At 37.5% G+C, this 22,132-nt stretch overlaps 6 protein-coding genes across 6 annotated transcripts in view; 1 reads left to right on the top strand and 5 right to left on the bottom strand.

Annotated features, from left to right (window-relative positions):
* The window catches only part of LOC104818530, a 1,919-nt gene extending 485 nt beyond the window's left edge, over window positions 1–1,434 (bottom strand). The window contains exon 1 of the mRNA XM_010548144.2: window positions 4–1,434. Within this exon, the coding sequence (XP_010546446.1) occupies window positions 4–1,229 (1,226 nt within the window). The 5' untranslated portion in view covers window positions 1,230–1,434. The remainder of the gene's footprint in view (window positions 1–3) is intronic.
* Window positions 1,435–2,398: 964 nt separating this feature from the next.
* Window positions 2,399–4,775, top strand: LOC104818458 (protein trichome birefringence-like 12). Its single transcript, XM_010548059.1, is given in 5 exon segments — window positions 2,399–2,564; window positions 2,567–2,999; window positions 3,578–3,715; window positions 3,877–4,126; window positions 4,294–4,775. Coding segments are annotated over 5 exon segments (1,182 nt in total). The 5' UTR covers window positions 2,399–2,485; the 3' UTR covers window positions 4,576–4,775.
* Window positions 4,776–5,026: 251 nt separating this feature from the next.
* Window positions 5,027–5,932, bottom strand: LOC104818529 (pumilio homolog 18-like). Its single transcript, XM_010548143.1, has one exon. It carries the CDS (start codon window positions 5,930–5,932, stop codon window positions 5,027–5,029), a length of 906 nt encoding a protein of 301 aa, XP_010546445.1.
* Window positions 5,933–8,656: 2,724 nt separating this feature from the next.
* LOC104818528 (pumilio homolog 18-like) lies at window positions 8,657–9,562 on the bottom strand. Its single transcript, XM_010548142.1, has one exon. It carries the CDS (start codon window positions 9,560–9,562, stop codon window positions 8,657–8,659), a length of 906 nt encoding a protein of 301 aa, XP_010546444.1.
* Window positions 9,563–10,641: 1,079 nt separating this feature from the next.
* Window positions 10,642–11,478, bottom strand: LOC104818526 (pumilio homolog 18-like). The gene has a single exon (XM_010548141.1). The coding sequence runs from the start codon at window positions 11,476–11,478 to the stop codon at window positions 10,642–10,644; it is 837 nt and encodes a 278-aa protein (XP_010546443.1).
* Window positions 11,479–19,357: 7,879 nt separating this feature from the next.
* On the bottom strand, window positions 19,358–20,263 carry LOC104818525 (pumilio homolog 18-like). Its single transcript, XM_010548140.1, has one exon. It carries the CDS (start codon window positions 20,261–20,263, stop codon window positions 19,358–19,360), a length of 906 nt encoding a protein of 301 aa, XP_010546442.1.
* Window positions 20,264–22,132: the final 1,869 nt, after the last annotated feature.

Below are 22,132 nucleotides of genomic sequence, written 5' to 3'. Positions count from 1 at the left end.
GGCGTTCCCTGTGTTCCTGCCGGTGGTTGCTGCGGCAGCGGCGGCGGCTGGACCATGTTGTATGCCGGCTGCTCCCTGTATGCTTCCGGTGGCATTCTCTGTACGGGAGGGTAGTACGCTTGGCTTCCCTGTCCGGTGGCCATCGTTCTCATGACGCCTGGCGGCGGCGGCCCGTGGTAGACAGTCCCCGGAGCTGAACCTTGTATCATGTACAGCGGTTTCTCCGGCAGTCCAGGTGTTGTTGCCGGGAAGACGCTTCCTGGGATGTGTTTCCCTTGCCAAAAACCCGCCGGAGCTGGTGGATTCATCTGCTGCAGCACCGTCGCCGTTGGAGGCGGCGGATTTTGGGTGAAGGTCGGAGAGAAGTATCCTCCGGGCTCTATGAGACCGTCCTCACTCTTCCTCCTGTAGACGGCCTCCGGTTGTTGCTGTTGCTGTTGCTGTTGCCGCAGCTGCATTTGTCCCTGATCTCTAATCTGCAGTCTCTGGAATTCCTGAATCTGTCTATGTATCTCCGCCGGATTCACGCCATGATCCGACGAGATCATGCGCTGATTTCCAATGATCGGAGGTTCAAGCTCAGGAGACTCCGGCGGCCCCTCACGCACCTTCACAGCCGGCGGCGGCGGCGTCGGAACTACTTTCTCCGATCCAAACAGAAAATCCGCATCATTTGGAGGAGCAGTTACGGACTTCTCGGATTCCGGTCGACTCGAAACCGAGTTCAGCCCCTCAACGAACCGATCCTGATCCGATTTAGTCGAACTCTCGGAACCAAATCCACAGGAAGGAGACGGCGCCGGGAAAAGAAACAGGCGCATCCTAGCAGGCTTAGAGGACGAACGGAGGAGTCGATCGTACTCGTGCATCATGTGCTCGAGATCGTCATCGTTGGTCACCGAGATCAAGGCGTCGAGGTCTTCACCAGGTAACTGGTACTTGAACGTGAAGTCTCCGCCGACGATGGCGGAGAGCTTGGAGATCATGACGGAAAACCTGATTCCGCGGTCGGTGGAGATGATCTTCGTCTCTCCGCCAACATAAGCGAGCTGATTATCGTGCGACCGCGGCTGGATCTTGCCGCCATAGCTGCACATGAACTTCACCTTGTAGCTCTGCGGCGGGTGCTGCTGCTCGTCCCATGGCGACGGGTTGTCGAAATCGATCTCGCGAGATCGCGGCGACGAGTCGGCCGAGTCGGCGTACGAGTTGTACGAGAATTTGTCCATATCGCGAGATTCTGAGCCCTTTTTTTTAGTCCATGAAGGCAGTAAAGTCAGGAAAGCAGTTGAGAAGAATTCGGAAGAGAAATGGCGAGGACTTGTATCATTTTATCGTATGGCGAAAACGGTGGTGGCGATGGAAATGATAATTTGACGGGACAGTGTACGTGGTACTATTATGAAACGCATGCTGTATGACACGTGGCTTGTCAGATGTGGGTTATGTTTGGGTGACGGTCTGTGACGTTAGTGAAGACTCCTGGATTAGATTAGGGTCACTATGGTGGGCCCAATTAGTGTTTGATTGCGTGTTTGATATTAGAGAGCATGCTTTGACTACGTTCTATTTTTTTTAATTAATTAATCAATTTATTTATTTTTCTGCGACCGAAATTTAGAGAAACGTCATTTATTACGTTTATGTACAAGGGTTTAAATTTCTCGTTCCATATACAAAACTAAAATAAACCGATATATTGTTTATAATTTTTTAAAACTAAATTAAAAAATGGAATTGAATAGAAGAATTATTATAAAGTCTAATTATAAGGAAAAAGATTTCATACTATAATTTGCTCATAATTTCATTACAATATGTTACTCCGTATAGAAGAATGTTAATGATATTCTAAATTAATTCAGACTCGATACAACCACGCCACAAGAGTTGAAAAAAAAAGAGTATGGGCCTGAACCGGGTGAATCTCGCTTTGCAGCCGGTTGGGCCGGCCCAGTATCAATTCAATCAGCAAACCGAACCGGACATTTTTACCGACCCACTACAAATGAACCGGAACCGACCAACGGTTCGGGAATATTACTCAAATAACCCATTTGGGTCGTAGCAACAAAAAAAAAATCAATTTTAACCCACTTTTCGATTGGAAAAGTCCGAAATACCCTTTTCGTTTTATTTTTTACGACCTTATTACGACTAATATATAACTGATATACCACTAAAATAAGACAGATGATTTTTTTGTCACCTTTCTTAGAATCAATTGTAACTATATTTAGAATTAATTACGAAGTCGTAATAACGAAGTTGTTTTCGAACGGATAAAAATCGCGTATTCATTAAGGATAATTTCGTCTTTTTCATATACAAAAAATTGTTATGTTTTTTCTGGTGTAAACGTCGTTCACGTCAAATACGTGCGATCTGGGTGATTTGATTTGAGTAAAATTCCCAACGGTTCCCCTTCGAAGCAACGCCTTTCCGCCATTGACGGAGCTCTGATCCAGAAGAAACCAAAACGAGGATGCCGCCCAAGCTCCGATCTTTGCTTCTCCCTCGCTTCATTTTCTGTTCTTTCCTCCTTCTACTCTTGTATTCCTTTCTCCTCGCCGTCCAACCACAGCGCGCTCCGCCTCTCCTCCGCCGTGCGACCTCTTCTCCGGCCGATGGGTATTCAAACAGGAAGATCCGAAACCATTTTACGATGAGACTTGCCCATTCCACAGAAACTCATGGAACTGCATAAGGAACAAGAGAGAAAACATGGGTCTCATCAATTCATGGAGATGGGTGCCCGATGGCTGCGGGTTGAACCGAATCGACCCGACCCGATTTCTCGGGGTGATGAGGAATATGAATATAGGGTTCGTAGGGGATTCTCTGAACGACAATTTCTTGGTCTCGCTTCTGTGTATACTCAGAGTGGCGGATCCGAGTGCTAAGAAGTGGAAAAAGAAAAGGGCTTGGCGAGGAGCTTACTTTCCTAAGTTCAATGTCACGGTTGGTTATCACAGAGCTGTTCTTCTTGCCAAATATCAGTAAGTTCGTAATTCTGCAGTTTGGTTCTCCCTCTTTTGAACTGTTATACTTTAGAAAATTCATGAATAATGGCTCTAAGGACACTATTGGCTATTGGCATAAGAACATTAAGCCAGCACTTTGGAGGAGAAAGCTTTTAAGCTTTTTACAGACAGAATATCAGATTGGTAGAGAGATGAAAATAGTATATATCTGATGTGTTCACAGTCGCTAATTTGTTGAAGTTGCTTGTTTTGTGTGGATTTGTTTGGCCATTGAATGAGTTGATGAAATCGTTCATATGAATGATGTATTTAACTAGTTTTTTAAACATGGAGTTATACTTTCTAGATACGTTTTTAGCTCAGCATTGTTGGTCAAGTGCTCGCCTTTGGTCTGTCCCGCCATGTTACTTTCTTCAACGATGCAGCATTGCCTTCTCTGGCCTTTGCATATTCAGCAGATTATCACAGATTACCATGTGTGATTTCTGCTTGTCGTGTATGTACTATGTCTTCATCGAAAAAGCCTTATACGTTATTGTTTACATAATGAATTGCCAGCCTTATGTCCTTGTATACTTACCGATATGGTAAAGGTGGCAGCCGAAACCATCTGCAGAAACTGTTCAAGACGGTGTGAAAGGGATATATCGGGTGGATGTTGATATTCCTGCAGATGATTGGGTCAATGTCACTGGCTTCTATGATGTCCTCGTATTTAATACCGGTCATTGGTAAATATACTCCTCCTTTCCTTTCACCTACTCGCTCTGCCTGAAAGTTTTAGCCTTGCCCTTTCTTTTATATGCTTTCTGCAAATGCCGGGAGATGACTAACCGTACACCGATTTCATATTTTTCAGGTGGGGTTATGATAAGTTTTTCATATTTTTCAGGTGGGGTTATGATAAGTTTCCTAAAGAGACGCCCCTTGTCTTCTACAGGGGGGGAAGGCCTATAGATCCTCCTTTACAGATACTCCAAGGCTTTGAAGTAGTACTTGAAAATATGGTTTCCCGTATTGAAAGAATTGTTCCAGCCAAGACCCTGAAATTCTGGCGCTTGCAATCGCCAAGACATTTCTATGGCGGCGAATGGAATCAGAATGGGAGCTGTTTGTCTGATAAGCCACTTGACGAAAACCAGGTACAAAAACGTCGAAAAGCAACTTCTATGAAGCATATGGTTATCTAAATCTTTCTCTGAAAACCGACACTTCTGCATTCTTCTCATAGTGGACTGATAAAGAACAAACCTTTCCAAACCGATCGTTTAAAGGGTGGATTATGATGTTGATGCTAACACTTTGACAGCTTGATTCGTGGTTCGATCCCAGCAACAATGGAGTGAACAGAGAAGCTAGAGAGCTTAACCAAATCATCAAGAAGGCGATACGAGGGACGGATATCAAGTTACTCGATCTAACCCATCTGAGTGAGTTCAGAGCAGATGCTCATCCAGCTGTCTGGTTGGGGAAACAAGATGCGGTGGCGATATGGGGACAGGACTGTATGCACTGGTGCCTTCCCGGTGTCCCTGACACGTGGGTCGACGTTTTGTCTGAACTCGTTCTCGATAACTTTGGAACACGGTGAAGGATCTTGTTCGATGAATCTATAGAGAGAGTACACTTGCTTGGTTTTGTTGACGCTGTGAAGAGATCATCAACCCGGTGAAGAACATTTCTGCAGTGTAGACTCTGAGATTAGCATCTGTAGCAATTAATTATATTCACATTTGGTCTCGTTGTTAGTTTGTAAATGATTCTTTTATATAAATTTATTTTTGTTGATTAGATGATATGATAGCCTCTCCGGCTACTGTTTCATAAGATTCAGTGTTATTTTTTAAGTTTAGCACTTGACGACGTTGTTATATGCTTTTGTTGCATTGTGGAGAAGTCATAATTTCGTATTGTTTTCGCGCAATTTAGAGAACGGGAATATAATTCTGATCACGTAAAATCAAACTAGTAAATATTACATCATTCGGCAACAGGTTCGATAACAAATTAAGACCACATCCATGACTGACCAAAAAAAAAAATCACTGGAGGACTTCACGGAGGAGATTGTCGAATCTCTCGACCAAGTGGATGACGTTTCTGGCGTGACCGCCACACAAAACCCTCCCGGAGAAGGGATCCAGCTTCGTCACGAGCCTCGCGTAAAGATTGGGCCGACGAACAAATGTGTTCTCCAGCGCCCTCTGCAGGACGTAGTTCCCGTACTTGTTCCCGGCCAGTCTCATGAGCTCGCCGTCGCTGCACTCTATCAGGTCGCCTAGAACCAGATGCGTGGTGGGCGGATGCTCCAGAATCTTCTCCACGATGTAGCTCCCATACTTCTGGAACGACAGGAGGACGTAACGTCCCTTCAGCTTCGACGCGATCTTTTCCGTGCACAAGGGGTTACTCAGTTTCAGAACATGCTGCACCACGAAGTTTCCTGACGTGTCCATGCTTAGCCCCACCGCGTTTTCCGCGACCAGGTCGAGAATCCTCTGCCTGTGGGGTCCGGCCACGGCCGTGATGGCTTCGTTGAGGGCGACGCAGCCATTCTCGTCGTAGGCCAGCTCGAGGAAGTGGGTCTCGCCCGCCGAGTAGAACGCGTTCTTCTTCTCCCTGTCCGCTGCCTCCACTGTCTGCATGGCCACGTGGTGTCCGTACTTGAGCTTCATAATCGGGAGGAACACCGAGATTACGGCGTCGAAGAACATGTCGTCGATCTGGACGGATCTTCCCAGGAGTCTGCGGAGGTTGATTGAACCGGTGCGATCTCTGGCCAGCGTAAGGAAGAGATTGTTGTCTCCAGTGACGAGTGACGCCAGTTCGGCGATTCTACCACCGGCAATAAACAGGTCGAACACCCAGAAGAGTTCCAGGGCGGCTGTTGAGGGGGATTGCGGCGGAGCTCTGTTCCCTCCGGCGGCGGACGAGAAGCCGTTGAACATGACGCTAGACATCAGAGATTCTTTTGCCTTTCTCCTTGTTTTGTTTTGGCTTTGAGTTTGGTTGCGAGTGCTGTGGCTGTGATCAGATGCCTCTTTTATAGTGGCGATTGGTCAGTCCATTCCCTACTGAGATTGGAATCGGATAATGAGAAATGGAAACTTAACTGAAACTCAAACTCTAGTAAATCCTGTTCGATTCGAGAAAAGGAAACATTATAGGGGTAAAACCGTAATCATCTATCTCCGAGCTGGATTGCAATAAGGGTAAATAAGTAAAGTTACAACTTGATATAAATAAAATCGTGGTTATTTTCGATAATAAAGTTCATAAATATCCACATGGAATACCGTGTTTTGTATGGGCTTTTCTTCACAAGTGACGTTTTGGTCATTTGGTGTAGCAACTACTTAAGGCGTACATGTTTTATGGGTCGAATTTCTATTGGTGTAAAATGTCTAAAATGTCCCTGGTACAAAAAGGCAATTACCGTTCCTTGTTGTTACAACAATAAAACGGGTATTGAAGACTGTAGATGCGCGAAGAAAAACTCCGAAAAAAGAAAGGAAATGAGATTTCAAAACAAACGTATAAAAATTATATGATGCATTGGGGAGCGTGATGACAAAAGGTTAATTCCGGAGAAAAATTATCTTACTTTTTTTGTGCGATTATCAAATGATAAATATACGATTCGTATACGATTTTATGGTTTCGTCGTCGGATAAATCACCAGACTGTTTTGTTTCAAAAACAAATCTGTTGCCACGGATTTTATCGATCGAGAAATGATGATTATCTTTCAAATTAATCAAAATAATGGGGTATCAAATAGATTTTTTTTTTTTTAAAAGTTTGTAACTCTCCAAGTTATAAGATAGAGAAAATAAAACTATCCTAAGCAATCTAATATGGGGAAAAATCCGGGGATTCAAATCCTTTTAGTTTTCTCATTCGTAAATCTTTCAGTTATATACAACTTAAATTAATTTACATCTCTCGTTTGGTTTATAAGTTACTATAAGAGAACGAAGATTTATCCAATATATACCTTAAAGATAATGAATGCAGATTTTCACGTTATAAAAGAGAATCTAATAGATATTTAGTTATAAATAATGAAAAAGTTATCAAATTGAAATAATTTTTAAAACATAACTTTTAATGAATGTTTTTTTATTGATACGGAGGATAATTATTAGTTCGGAAGAGGGAAACCTTTGAGCTATGCTAGTTAAGAGTCTTGTCCTTCTAGTTCAAGTTTAGAGTTTAACCTTCCAGAATATGTGTTTCTTCTAAATTTGTCAGTTTCAACTGGTTTACTTGTTCCACGTACTTTGTACGCTATTGCGTGAAACCGATGGGTTTACATCCGAAGGATCGTGGTGGTTTCCTCCGTTACAAAAAAAATATTAGTTGGAAAAATAAAAGAAAAAACTACTAAAAACTCAAACTTGAAATTGGATGAAAAAATAAATTGTATACTTTTTAGTGTGTCTAATTGTTTCTAAACTTGAAAAATGTGATTTAATAATTTCTAAATTGTTTAAAAGTGGTATATCGATTTTTAATGTAATTTGACCAAAATAATATTGTTACAAAATCATACGTGACGTTGAGATATCGAGATATGTTAAAATTTTGTACTATATATTTCGATAACGTGATCCGGTGAGGGAGACGACCATGATGGAGATCCCGATGATAATGTGTGGCCATTGGAAGAATCTTAGGCAATCGGTGGTATTGGTCTGTTGCTTGACCTATCAGATCATTACTCGTTCTCATGGCATTTTTTTGTTTTGAAGAACAAAAAATATTTCGATTTTTCTTGTGCTATGTTTTTTGTACGGCATTGTAAAAAGAGGGAGAAAGGGAGGTGTTAACAATATATGATAGGATATATATGTGTACATATATAGTAGCATATGAGTTTATTAAATCCGGTTTGAACAGATTTCGTTAAACTGAGTTTGTTAAATACAATTCTGCATATATAATATAAAATTTTGATGTGTCTTGACATCTTATGTACGTGTCACGTATGATTTTATAACGATATTAGTTTTAAACAATCTTGTAGTCGTTGATTTTTAGATCAGAGCCTATATCATCGCGGGAGATGCATTAATTAGGGTAAATAAGTAAAGTTTATTAATTGTTGAGAGTGGTAGAAATAATTTCGTGTTAAATTTGGCAATTTCATAATGTTATATGGTTCTGAGACTTGACTTTAGATTAATTTGTTAGGGGTTTGAGAAATTGATTATATTGGGGAAAGGCTAAAGATGAGTTTTGTAGATGAGAGTGGTGGAATTGATTTCATCTTATTTTTGCCCAATTTAGAGAATGCAAATATAATTTTGGTCAAGTAAAATCAATCTAGTAACTATTATTTGATTTGGTTTGGTTAATACCATAGGTTATATTAATAATCCAATTAAAAATTATGATATTTTATTATCATAATCCAATATTTGTATTTTGAAATAAAAACTTAAAAAAAATTAAATTTGGATCTTTTAAATTTTTATATTTGCAGAGATTTTGGGGTGAATATTTAAAACTATATGATACAAATTATAATAATATATTTATTATTGAATTAGGAAAAGTAAAAAGTGAATAAGACAATAATAAAATGAAAATAAATAATAAAAATCAAACTAATAATTATTACATCATTCGGCAACAGATTTGGTAACAAAAACATCTGGAAAAAAAAATCACTGGAGGACTTTACGGAGAAGATTGTCGAATCTCTCCACCATGTCGATGACGTTTCTGGCGTGACCGCCACGCAAAGCCCTCCCGGAGAAGGGATCCAACTTCGTCACGAGCCTCGCGTAAAGATTGGGCCGACGAACAAAAGTTTTCGCCAGCGCCCTCTGCAGGACGTAGTTCCCGTACTTGTTCTCGGCCAGTCTTATGAGCTCGCCGTCGCTGCACTCTATCAGGTCGCCTAGAACCAGATGCGTGGTGGGCGGATGCCACAGAATCTTCTCCACGACGTAGCTCCCGTACTTCTGGAACGACAGGAGGACGTAATGTCCCTTCAACTTCGACGCGATCTTTTCCGTGCACAAGGGGTTACTCAGTTTCAGAACATGCTGCACCACGAAGTTTCCTGACGTGTCCATGCTTAGCCCCACCGCGTTTTCCGCGACCAGGTCGAGAATCCTCTGCCTGTGGGGTCCGGCCACGGCCGTGATGGCTTCGTTGAGGGCGACGCAGCCATTCTCGTCGTAGGCCAGCTCGAGGAAGTGGGTCTCGACCGCCGAGTAGAACGCGTTCTTCTTCTCCCTGTCCGCTGCCTCCACTGTCTGCATGGCCACGTGGTGTCCGTACTTGAGCTTCATAATCGGGAGGAACACCGAGATTACGGCGTCGAAGAACATGTCGTCGATCTGGACGGATCTTCCCAGGAGTCTGCGGAGGTTGATTGAACCGATGCGATCTCTGGCCAACGGAAGGAGGAGATTGTTGTCTCCAGTGACGAGTGACGCCAGTTCGGCGATTCTACCACCGGCAATAAACAGGTCGAACACCCAGAAGAGTTCCAGGGCGGCTGTTGAGGGGGATTGCGGCGGAGCTCTGTTCCCTCCGGCGGCGGACGAGAAGCCGTTGAACATGACGCTAGACTGAACGAAAGAGTTTTTTTTTTTTTTGATAATCTCGAAGTTTACCAGTCTTTTGGTTCAACTATAACTTGCAGAGGACCAAAAACATATGTAAATGTCTCTTCCCACGTTTGAATTTAAAATCAAGGTAAAAATATATTTTGTATGTTCTCTTATGGACCGCCCAACTTGGGTGCTTCTTCTTCTTTTATGATATAAGAACGTATAAAATCCGATTCATCATTTACATTTACCAAAAAAAGAATCCAATTCATCCATTTGGTGACTGAAGGGATAAATCCTAAAAGAAAGACAGAAAAAAATCGTAAAAAAAAGGTATCAATAATTAAAGAAAATTGAAGACAAATTTATTGTGCAGACGAATGAGGGAAAGTAGTAAATAAATTAATTCACGATATTTAAAACAGTTATAAAAAAACGTGAAGTTCGAGTTGTGTGATATTATTGGCAACTTTCAGCAAAGCGTGGAGACAGATTTCTTGTAATGATTAATTGTTGGTATTTTGAGAGTGGTAGAAATAATTTCGTATTATATTTGGTATTTTCATAATGTGATATGGTTCTGAAACTTGATTTGTTAGGGTTTAGAGTTTAGGGTTTGAGAAATTGATTATATTGGGGAAAGGCTAAAGATGAGTTTCGTAGATGAGAGTGGTGGAATTGATTTCATCTTATTTTTGCCCAATGTAGAGAATGCAAATATAATTTTGGTCACGTAAAATCAATCTAGTAACTATTTTTTGATTTGGTTTGGTTAATACCATAGGTTATATTAATAATCCAATTAAAAATTATGATATTTTATTATCATAATCCAATATTTGTATTTTGAAATAAAAACTTAAAAAAAATTAAATTTGGATCTTTTAAATTTTTATATTTGCAGAGATTTTGGGGTGAATATTTAAAACTATATGATACAAATTATAATAATATATTTATTATTGAATTAGGAAAAGTAAAAAGTGAATAAGACAATAATAAAATGAAAATAAATAATAAAAATCAAACTAATAATTATTACATCATTCGGCAACAGATTTGGTAACAAAAACATCTGGAAAAAAAAATCACTGGAGGACTTTACGGAGAAGATTGTCGAATCTCTCCACCATGTCGATGACGTTTCTGGCGTGACCGCCACGCAAAGCCCTCCCGGAGAAGGGATCCAACTTCGTCACGAGCCTCGCGTAAAGATTGGGCCGACGAACAAAAGTTTTCGCCAGCGCCCTCTGCAGGACGTAGTTCCCGTACTTGTTCTCGGCCAGTCTTATGAGCTCGCCGTCGCTGCACTCTATCAGGTCGCCTAGAACCAGATGCGTGGTGGGCGGATGCCACAGAATCTTCTCCACGACGTAGCTCCCGTACTTCTGGAACGACAGGAGGACGTAATGTCCCTTCAACTTCGACGCGATCTTTTCCGTGCACAAGGGGTTACTCAGTTTCAGAACATGCTGCACCACGAAGTTTCCTGACGTGTCCATGCTTAGCCCCACCGCGTTTTCCGCGACCAGGTCGAGAATCCTCTGCCTGTGGGGTCCGGCCACGGCCGTGATGGCTTCGTTGAGGGCGACGCAGCCATTCTCGTCGTAGGCCAGCTCGAGGAAGTGGGTCTCGCCCGCCGAGTAGAACGCGTTCTTCTTCTCCCTGTCCGCTGCCTCCACTGTCTGCATGGCCACGTGGTGTCCGTACTTGAGCTTCATAATCGGGAGGAACACCGAGATTACGGCGTCGAAGAACATGTCGTCGATCTGGACGGATCTTCCCAGGAGTCTGCGGAGGTTGATTGAACCGATGCGATCTCTGGCCAACGGAAGGAGGAGATTGTTGTCTCCAGTGACGAGTGACGCCAGTTCGGCGATTCTACCACCGGCAATAAACAGGTCGAACACCCAGAAGAGTTCCATCGATTCGGGAAAAGGAAACTTTATAGGGGTAAAACCGTAATCATCTATCTGCGAGCTGGATTATAATAAGGGTAAATAAGTAAAGTTACAATTGATATAAATAAAACTCGAGACGGTAAAGTTCATAAATATCCACGTGGAATACCCACGTAACCGTGTTTTCTGTGGGTTTTTCTTCACAAGTGACGTTTTGGTCATTTGGGGTAGCAACTATTTAAGTCGTACATCTTTTGTGGGTCGAATTTCTATTGGTGTAAAATGTCTAAAATGTCCCTGGTACAAAAAGGCAATTACCGTTCCTTGTTTTTCAACAATAAATAAAACGGGTATTAGTGATTAAAGAAAACTGAAGACTGTAGATGCATGACGAAAAACTCCGAAAAAGAAAGGAAATGAGATTTCACAACAAACGTAAAAAAATTATATGATGCATTGGGCAGCGTGATGATAAAAGGTTAATTTTGGAGAAAAATTATCTTATTTTTTTTTGTGCGATTATCAAATGATAAATATACGATTTGTATACGATTATCTGCGATTTTATCGATTGAGAAATGATGATTACCTTCAAATTAATCAAAATAAACGGATATGAAAGAGTTTTTTTTAAAAACTTTTTTTGTAACTCTCCAAGTTATAAGATAGAGAAAATAAAACTATCCTAAGCAATCTAATAGGGGAGAAAATCCTAGGATTTGAATCATTTTAATTTTCTCATCCGTGAATCTTTCAGTTATATACAACTTAAATTAATTTACATCTCTCGTTTGGTTTATAAGTTATTATAAGAGAACGAAGATTTATCCAGTATATACCTGAAAGATAAGGATACGGATTTTCACATTATAAAAAAAAATCTAATCGATATTTAGTTATAAATAATGACAAAGTTATCAAATATAACTTTTAATGAATATTTTTTTTATTGATACGGAGGATAATTATTAGTTGGGAAGAGGGAAACCTTCACTTATGTTAGTTAAGAGTCTTGTCCTTCTAGTTAGAGGTTAGAGTTTAACCCTCCAGAATATGAGTTTCCTCTAAATTTGTTAGTTTTAACTGATTAATTTGTTCTGCGTGTTTTGCAGGCTATTGCATGACATCGATGGTTTTCTCCGTTACAAAAAAAATATATTAGTTGAAAAAATAAAAGAAAAAACTCCTAAAAATTCAAACTTGTAATTGGGTGAAAAAATAAATTGTATACTTTTTAGTGTTTCTAATTATTTCTAAACTTGAAAAAAATGGCTTAATAATTTCTAAAGTTGTTTAAAAGTGTCATATCGATTCTTAATGTAAGTTGATCAAAATAATACTGTCATAAAATCATACGTGACGTTGAGATGTCAAGATATGCTAAAATTTTGTACTATATATTTCGGTAACAGGATCCGGCAAGGGAGACGACCATGATGGAGATTACGATGACAATGCGTGGCCATTGGAAGAATCTTAGGCAGTGGTATTGGTCTGCTGCTAGACCTATCAGATGATTACTCGTTCTAATGGCATTTTTTTGTGCTATGTTTTTTGTACTGCACTGTAAAAAGAGAGAGAGTGATGGAGGTGTTAACGATATATTATATGATATATATGTATACACATGTGATAACGTGTGAGTTTATTAAATCCAGTTCGAACATATTTCGTTAAACCGAGTTTATTAATTCCACTTCTACATATATAATATAAAATTCTGATGTGTCTTGACATTTTACATACGTGTCACGTATAATTTTATAACAATATTATTTTTAAACAATTTTGTAGTTGTTGATTTTCATATCGGAGCTTGTATCATCTGTATGTTGATGTTAATTTAGTTGTTCTCTCCTCTTCTATTTAATCCGTAATATTAATTTTGAGGTGAATTTGACATGTTTTTGTGGTTGTTATTAGATACAAAAACATCGATTAGTAAGTATGAGATGTAGTCAGACACTTTTATGTACACACTAAAGTGAATCAATCTCGATTCCAGTTTAAGTTGTATCGGATTTTCCTATAAAAAAACTTGTGGGCTACTCCTTTGGTGGAATCTTCTTGGTTAATGTGATGATTGCTTAAGATCAGCCTGTGTTGTGTTCTTTTATCGCCTGTCTGCTTATCGGTGGATGTAATTGCAGGTTATCGAGCCATAAAAGTAGGGTTATCCAGCCTATTAGAAGAGAGTATTGGTTTACCTAAAGCCGCATAAATCAGTTGTTGTCTTGTGCCACAGGGTCGACAAATGCATCAGAACCACGCTGCTGGCGCTCCGAAGAGGACGCCGACTCTGCAACCATCGCCACTCGAAGACTCAGTAGATGTAAAACTTGATACCTCAAAATATTTTATTCAAGTTATGGATGACGTTGTTTGCTTTTTCTTTGGCGAAACCACCAACCTTGCCATTTACGACAACTTATCTCAAATGAATTTCCTTAATGGATACGACACCGTCTCAAAAAATGTATCATTCAAGCCGGCTGTTTGTGCTAACATATAGTAAAAGGAAAGGAAAAAATCGTTATGATATTTTCTGCTTGAATCGTTGTGCTAAGCCGTAGTAAAAGAAAAGAAAAAAATGTTATGATCTTTTCTTATATGTTCTCTAAATCTCTTGAAAACGTTTCCTTCGTTCCATTCTCACATTTCTTTTCTTTTCTATTTTTTATTATTTTCTTCTGCAGGTGACTATTTCTATTTACTTAAATAAAACTAAATTGATCTCAATCAAATAACAGATAATCATATTCAAATCGAGTTCTACATAAAAATTATATTAAAATCGAGTTATGAGGGGTTTGTAAGGGTTATTCTTCCGGTGCAAAGTTGTAGCATCATTTATGTCTAGGTGGATGCTTTTGGAAGGATTTTTTTTTCCCAGAAAGCGTCATGGATTTGTTGAACGAAGTTCCTAAGAACCGGTTCACTACAATACAAGTTCTTCGTAAGATCGATTTTTCGGTTTCCAGTTATTGGTTTTGGTTAGTCATTAAACTGGAATGTTACATATTGTTCTGTTCAGATCATCCATAGTAGGGCTGGGCGTTTCGGTTCGGTTCTTCGGAACCGGACCGAACCGAACCGTTAAAACGGTATTTTTCCCGACCCGAAACCGTTGTTATTTCCCGAACGGTGCCATTTTTAGAGAACCGAATTTTCCCGGAACCGAACCAAACCGAACCGAACTTTAAAAATCCCGAAAAACCGAATATTTTTAAAGGAAATCTAACATTTTTTTTAATAAAACCCGGAACCGAACCGAACCGATAACGAAACCGAACCGAACCGCTTTTTTTTTTCCCAGAAAGCATCATGGATTTGTTGAACGAAGATCCTAAGAACCGGTTCACTACAATAAAAGTTCTTCGTAAGATCGATTTTTCGGTTTCCAGTTATTGGTTTTGGTTAGTCATTAAACTGGAATGTTACATATTGTTCTGTTCAGATCATCCATAGATAGAAGATGCACCGGATAATCTTATCGACGGTGCATGTTTTTGCAAATGAAGCAACTCAGAACTATGAACAAGCTAAAGAAACCTGCGTTGAAAGTGACTAACGATCGATCATATATACATAATGTATTACATAAGCATTGTATATTTTTTGAAAAATTATATATTAGTTATTTTTTATAAACATATTTTGATACAATATTACACACACGCATATATATATATATATATATATATATTAGTTCTATTATGATATACAGTAGAAATTATGATTTTGGATACTAAAATTAAAATGTATTAATAATATTGTATAATATCTGTTTAAACCATCCACAGATCAATGACGATATTGTGATATAAGATAATTAATATATGTTGAATTTCCAATAACGTACATATGAAATTGCATTGGTACATATTAGGTTAAGACAAAACAAGAAAACACTATCGAATTAATAAAAATAATAAAATTTATTTTTTAAAAATGATGAAAAATTATTATAAAGGGAAAAAATATAATTATAATGAAATTATGATAAAATTAAATAATAAAATTTTAAAATGGAGTTAGAGAAAATAAAGTGATTAGAAGAATTTTGATAAATGTAATCATTTTTAAAAAAAAATTATTGTTATTTCTATATCCAATCTGGTTTGTTGAACTCATTTTTTTTTTATAACGGAGGACCTCTAGCTGCTACCCTTCGGACGCGCTGACTCGGTAAACCTCCGGCTCGGGAACAGCCTTTGTATATGGATCATATAAACCCAGAAATTACCTCTCTCTCCACCAGTCAGGAATCGAACACTCAACCTCAAGGCGGAGTTACCTCCTACCCCAAACTTGACCACTCGCCCACGATCTGTTGGGTTGTTGAACTCATTTATGAACAATACACGGTTATCGAAGACGAGATATATCATATCATTGACATCTATCTCAGGATAATATACAATATATTTCACTTTCAAAGAAACTTTAAAGGCTTTGTTTTGGATAGAAAAATCGCATAACGCCAGGGGCCAGACCAAATCTCCCAAAGACCGGAGACATTCTATCTCTTCAAACGCTATGTTTTGTTGGGGTTCTTCTTCTTCTTCTTTTTTGTGAATTAATGATTTTTCTCTGTTTCATATCTATTTTTTTTTATGTGACATATGATGTTTTGGATTATATATAAAGTTGGTAATACGTATTATATGTAATTGATTTTCATAGAACAACATAAAACATTGCAACTGCTCCAAATAATTTAAATTCACATATTTAATTTACAAATTAAATTTATATTCGTATTATTTTGGTATATCTCTTCTATATAAAAGATTGTTTGACACAGAATAAATTAGTGTTTGGATATTAAATAATAATTTCTTAAAATATATATAATTATAATAAATAAAATATAGGATGTAATTTTCTAATATAATTAGTATAACTATATTCTTGGGAGTAATATGAAAACAAAAATTAAAACATAATATATCTTTTACTATAAAAGTATATTAACTTCTAAATTATTATATATTTTTGTTTTAGCTTTTATTTTATTTTATTTAGTATAAATAATTTTAAAATAAAGAAATTTGAGTTAATAAAATTTATACATAATTAATTTTACCATTTATTTTATTTTTATATTTCCATATTCTCATTATATGTGTTTTGTATTCCAAAATTTATTAAAAATCTCTCCGTAATGGATTGTATGGGTAGATAAGTTTATTTAATAAAATATATTTAAATTGTTTAATGTGAAACATTATTATTAATATTAGGGAAAAAACCCTAAAAATTCATGAACTTGTATTTTGGAGTAATATTAATTCCTAAACCTGTAGAGGTGTCTATTAATTTCCAAACTTGCAAAATTGAACACGTTAAATCCTGAACTTGTTAAACGGTTCCATAATCGTTCATAGCGTTATTTGGTCAAAAAAACGAGTTGACCGATCTGACGTGGCGCTGACATGACGATAATTTTCTGAGTTGGCTCACCACGTCACATGCCATGTCGGATCGGTCAACTCGTTTTTTTGACCAAATAACGCTATGGACGATTATGGAACCGGTTAACAAGTTCAAGATTTAACGTGTTCAATTTTACAAGTTTGGGAATTAATAGGCACCTCTACAAGTTTAAGAATTAATATTACTCCAAAATATAATTCAAAAATTTTTAGGATTTTTGTAAATAAAGTATGATTATCTTTTAATTTCTAAATTGATTATGAATTGTTTTAAAAAAATATATTAAAAAAATATTTCTAAATTAAATGTATTTTTTCCAAATATCTTTTTTAATATATTTTTCTAAAATAATTAATAATCAATTTAGATTTTAAATATTTGATAGAAAGAATACCATTATTAGATTATTTTCTCTATAACAAAATATTGTTATTATTATGATAAAATCTGGACCTAAAGTTATATAGCTAAAGTTGTTATATATATAACTAATTTAGAAATTAAAAGATAGTCATACTTTATTCACAAAAACTCTAAAAATTTCTGAACTTATATTTTGGAGTAATATTAATTCCTAAACTTGTAGATGTGCTGATTAATTACCAAACTTGCAAAATTGAACACGTTAAATCCTGAACTTGTTAAACGGTTCCATAATCATCCATAGCGTTATTTGGTCAAAAAAATGAGTTGACCGATCTGACGTGGCGTGTGACGTGGCGAGCCAACTCAGAAAATTACCGCCACGTCATATGCCACGTCGGATCGGTCAACTCTTTTTTTGACCAAATAACACTATGGATGATTATGAAACCGTTTAACAAATTCAGGATTTAACGTGTTCAATTTTACAAGTTTGAGAATTAATAGACACCTCTACAAGTTTAGGAATTAATATTACTCCAAAATACAAGTTCAGAAATTTTTAGGGTTTTTTCTCTTGATATTATTATGATGTGAATATATGCATAACAAATATCAAAAAATCTAACATATTGTATTGATTAAACTTATGCTACACCGTTAGGGTGTAAAATGAGTTGCGGATCGCGTGCTTACTCACGAGCCAATCCATATTTTTTCGAGTCAGGTTCAAAATATGTGAGCCCAGAAAAAAACCGGGCCAAACGACCTAGGCCGTCACAAGCCGGACTCGCCAATTCGCCAGTTCACAGCCTATTTACTATCGCAATTTATTCCGGAGCTTGCATAATCGCCGAATATGGATTAATAAGGGTAAATAAATAAAGTTACAATTTGAAATAAATAAAACGCTAGTTTATTTTCGATAGTAGAGTTCATCATGCACACGTATAAAAACCTTTAACGTCACATGCAAATTTATTTGAAAAATATTTGAGATCGGAAGAATCAGAAAACAAAGCCAATGATGGATGAACGAAAGAGTTTTTTTTTTTTTTGATAATCTCGAAGTTTACCAGTCTTTTGGTTCAACTATAACTTGCAGAGGACCAAAAACATATGTAAATGTCTCTTCCCACGTTTGAATTTAAAATCAAGGTAAAAATATATTTTGTATGTTCTCTTATGGACCGCCCAACTTGGGTGCTTCTTCTTCTTTTATGATATAAGAACGTATAAAATCCGATTCATCATTTACATTTACCAAAAAAAGAATCCAATTCATCCATTTGGTGACTGAAGGGATAAATCCTAAAAGAAAGACAGAAAAAAATCGTAAAAAAAAGGTATCAATAATTAAAGAAAATTGAAGACAAATTTATTGTGCAGACGAATGAGGGAAAGTAGTAAATAAATTAATTCACGATATTTAAAACAGTTATAAAAAAACGTGAAGTTCGAGTTGTGTGATATTATTGGCAACTTTCAGCAAAGCGTGGAGACAGATTTCTTGTAATGATTAATTGTTGGTATTTTGAGAGTGGTAGAAATAATTTCGTATTATATTTGGTATTTTCATAATGTGATATGGTTCTGAAACTTGATTTGTTAGGGTTTAGAGTTTAGGGTTTGAGAAATTGATTATATTGGGGAAAGGCTAAAGATGAGTTTCGTAGATGAGAGTGGTGGAATTGATTTCATCTTATTTTTGCCCAATGTAGAGAATGCAAATATAATTTTGGTCACGTAAAATCAATCTAGTAACTATTTTTTGATTTGGTTTGGTTAATACCATAGGTTATATTAATAATCCAATTAAAAATTATGATATTTTATTATCATAATCCAATATTTGTATTTTGAAATAAAAACTTAAAAAAAATTAAATTTGGATCTTTTAAATTTTTATATTTGCAGAGATTTTGGGGTGAATATTTAAAACTATATGATACAAATTATAATAATATATTTATTATTGAATTAGGAAAAGTAAAAAGTGAATAAGACAATAATAAAATGAAAATAAATAATAAAAATCAAACTAATAATTATTACATCATTCGGCAACAGATTTGGTAACAAAAACATCTGGAAAAAAAAATCACTGGAGGACTTTACGGAGAAGATTGTCGAATCTCTCCACCATGTCGATGACGTTTCTGGCGTGACCGCCACGCAAAGCCCTCCCGGAGAAGGGATCCAACTTCGTCACGAGCCTCGCGTAAAGATTGGGCCGACGAACAAAAGTTTTCGCCAGCGCCCTCTGCAGGACGTAGTTCCCGTACTTGTTCTCGGCCAGTCTTATGAGCTCGCCGTCGCTGCACTCTATCAGGTCGCCTAGAACCAGATGCGTGGTGGGCGGATGCCACAGAATCTTCTCCACGACGTAGCTCCCGTACTTCTGGAACGACAGGAGGACGTAATGTCCCTTCAACTTCGACGCGATCTTTTCCGTGCACAAGGGGTTACTCAGTTTCAGAACATGCTGCACCACGAAGTTTCCTGACGTGTCCATGCTTAGCCCCACCGCGTTTTCCGCGACCAGGTCGAGAATCCTCTGCCTGTGGGGTCCGGCCACGGCCGTGATGGCTTCGTTGAGGGCGACGCAGCCATTCTCGTCGTAGGCCAGCTCGAGGAAGTGGGTCCCGACCGCCGAGTAGAACGCGTTCTTCTTCTCCCTGTCCGCTGCCTCCACTGTCTGCATGGCCACGTGGTGTCCGTACTTGAGCTTCATAATCGGGAGGAACACCGAGATTACGGCGTCGAAGAACATGTCGTCGATCTGGACGGATCTTCCCAGGAGTCTGCGGAGGTTGATTGAACCGATGCGATCTCTGGCCAACGGAAGGAGGAGATTGTTGTCTCCAGTGACGAGTGACGCCAGTTCGGCGATTCTACCACCGGCAATAAACAGGTCGAACACCCAGAAGAGTTCCAGGGCGGCTGTTGAGGGGGATTGCGGCGGAGCTCTGTTCCCTCCGGCGGCGGACGAGAAGCCGTTGAACATGACGCTAGACATCAGAGATTCTTTTGCCTTTCTCCTTGTTTTGTTTTGGCTTTGAGTTTGGTTGCGAGTGCTGTGGCTGTGATCGGATGCCCCTTTTATAGTGGCGATTGGTCAGTCCACTCCCTACTGAGATGGGAATCGGATAATGAAACTTCACCTGAAATTTAAACTCTAGTAAATCCTCTTCGATTCGGGAAAAGGAAACTTTATAGGGGTAAAACCGTAATCATCTATCTGCGAGCTGGATTATAATAAGGGTAAATAAGTAAAGTTACAATTGATATAAATAAAACTCGAGACGGTAAAGTTCATAAATATCCACGTGGAATACCCACGTAACCGTGTTTTCTGTGGGTTTTTCTTCACAAGTGACGTTTTGGTCATTTGGGGTAGCAACTATTTAAGTCGTACATCTTTTGTGGGTCGAATTTCTATTGGTGTAAAATGTCTAAAATGTCCCTGGTACAAAAAGGCAATTACCGTTCCTTGTTTTTCAACAATAAATAAAACGGGTATTAGTGATTAAAGAAAACTGAAGACTGTAGATGCATGACGAAAAACTCCGAAAAAGAAAGGAAATGAGATTTCACAACAAACGTAAAAAAATTATATGATGCATTGGGCAGCGTGATGATAAAAGGTTAATTTTGGAGAAAAATTATCTTATTTTTTTTTGTGCGATTATCAAATGATAAATATACGATTTGTATACGATTATCTGCGATTTTATCGATTGAGAAATGATGATTACCTTCAAATTAATCAAAATAAACGGATATGAAAGAGTTTTTTTTAAAAACTTTTTTTGTAACTCTCCAAGTTATAAGATAGAGAAAATAAAACTATCCTAAGCAATCTAATAGGGGAGAAAATCCTAGGATTTGAATCATTTTAATTTTCTCATCCGTGAATCTTTCAGTTATATACAACTTAAATTAATTTACATCTCTCGTTTGGTTTATAAGTTATTATAAGAGAACGAAGATTTATCCAGTATATACCTGAAAGATAAGGATACGGATTTTCACATTATAAAAAAAAATCTAATCGATATTTAGTTATAAATAATGACAAAGTTATCAAATATAACTTTTAATGAATATTTTTTTTATTGATACGGAGGATAATTATTAGTTGGGAAGAGGGAAACCTTCACTTATGTTAGTTAAGAGTCTTGTCCTTCTAGTTAGAGGTTAGAGTTTAACCCTCCAGAATATGAGTTTCCTCTAAATTTGTTAGTTTTAACTGATTAATTTGTTCTGCGTGTTTTGCAGGCTATTGCATGACATCGATGGTTTTCTCCGTTACAAAAAAAATATATTAGTTGAAAAAATAAAAGAAAAAACTCCTAAAAATTCAAACTTGTAATTGGGTGAAAAAATAAATTGTATACTTTTTAGTGTTTCTAATTATTTCTAAACTTGAAAAAAATGGCTTAATAATTTCTAAAGTTGTTTAAAAGTGTCATATCGATTCTTAATGTAAGTTGATCAAAATAATACTGTCATAAAATCATACGTGACGTTGAGATGTCAAGATATGCTAAAATTTTGTACTATATATTTCGGTAACAGGATCCGGCAAGGGAGACGACCATGATGGAGATTACGATGACAATGCGTGGCCATTGGAAGAATCTTAGGCAGTGGTATTGGTCTGCTGCTAGACCTATCAGATGATTACTCATTCTAATGGCATTTTTTGTGCTATGTTTTTTGTACTGCACTATAAAAAGAGAGAGAGTGATGGAGGTGTTAACGATATATTATATGATATATATGTCTACACATGTGATAACGTGTGAGTTTATTAAATCCAGTTCGAACAAATTTCGTTAAACCGAGTTTATTAATTCCACTTCTACATATA

The sequence above is a fragment of the Tarenaya hassleriana genome, unplaced genomic scaffold, assembly GCF_000463585.1.
Source record: "Tarenaya hassleriana unplaced genomic scaffold, ASM46358v1 Cleome29, whole genome shotgun sequence".
NCBI classification, from domain to species: domain Eukaryota; kingdom Viridiplantae; phylum Streptophyta; class Magnoliopsida; order Brassicales; family Cleomaceae; genus Tarenaya; species Tarenaya hassleriana.
The sequence above is the reverse complement of the archived record's forward strand: the minus strand, read 5'-3'. Positions and strand labels throughout refer to the sequence as shown.

What these genes read in the sequence shown, in the direction of transcription:
- LOC104818526 (XM_010548141.1), bottom strand. Translation starts at nt 11,478, where the DNA reads ATGGAACTCTTCTGGGTGTTCGACCTGTTTATTGCCGGTGGTAGAATC.
- LOC104818525 (XM_010548140.1), bottom strand. Translation starts at nt 20,263, where the DNA reads ATGTTCAACGGCTTCTCGTCCGCCGCCGGAGGGAACAGAGCTCCGCCG.
- LOC104818528 (XM_010548142.1), bottom strand. Translation starts at nt 9,562, where the DNA reads ATGTTCAACGGCTTCTCGTCCGCCGCCGGAGGGAACAGAGCTCCGCCG.
- LOC104818529 (XM_010548143.1), bottom strand. Translation starts at nt 5,932, where the DNA reads ATGTTCAACGGCTTCTCGTCCGCCGCCGGAGGGAACAGAGCTCCGCCG.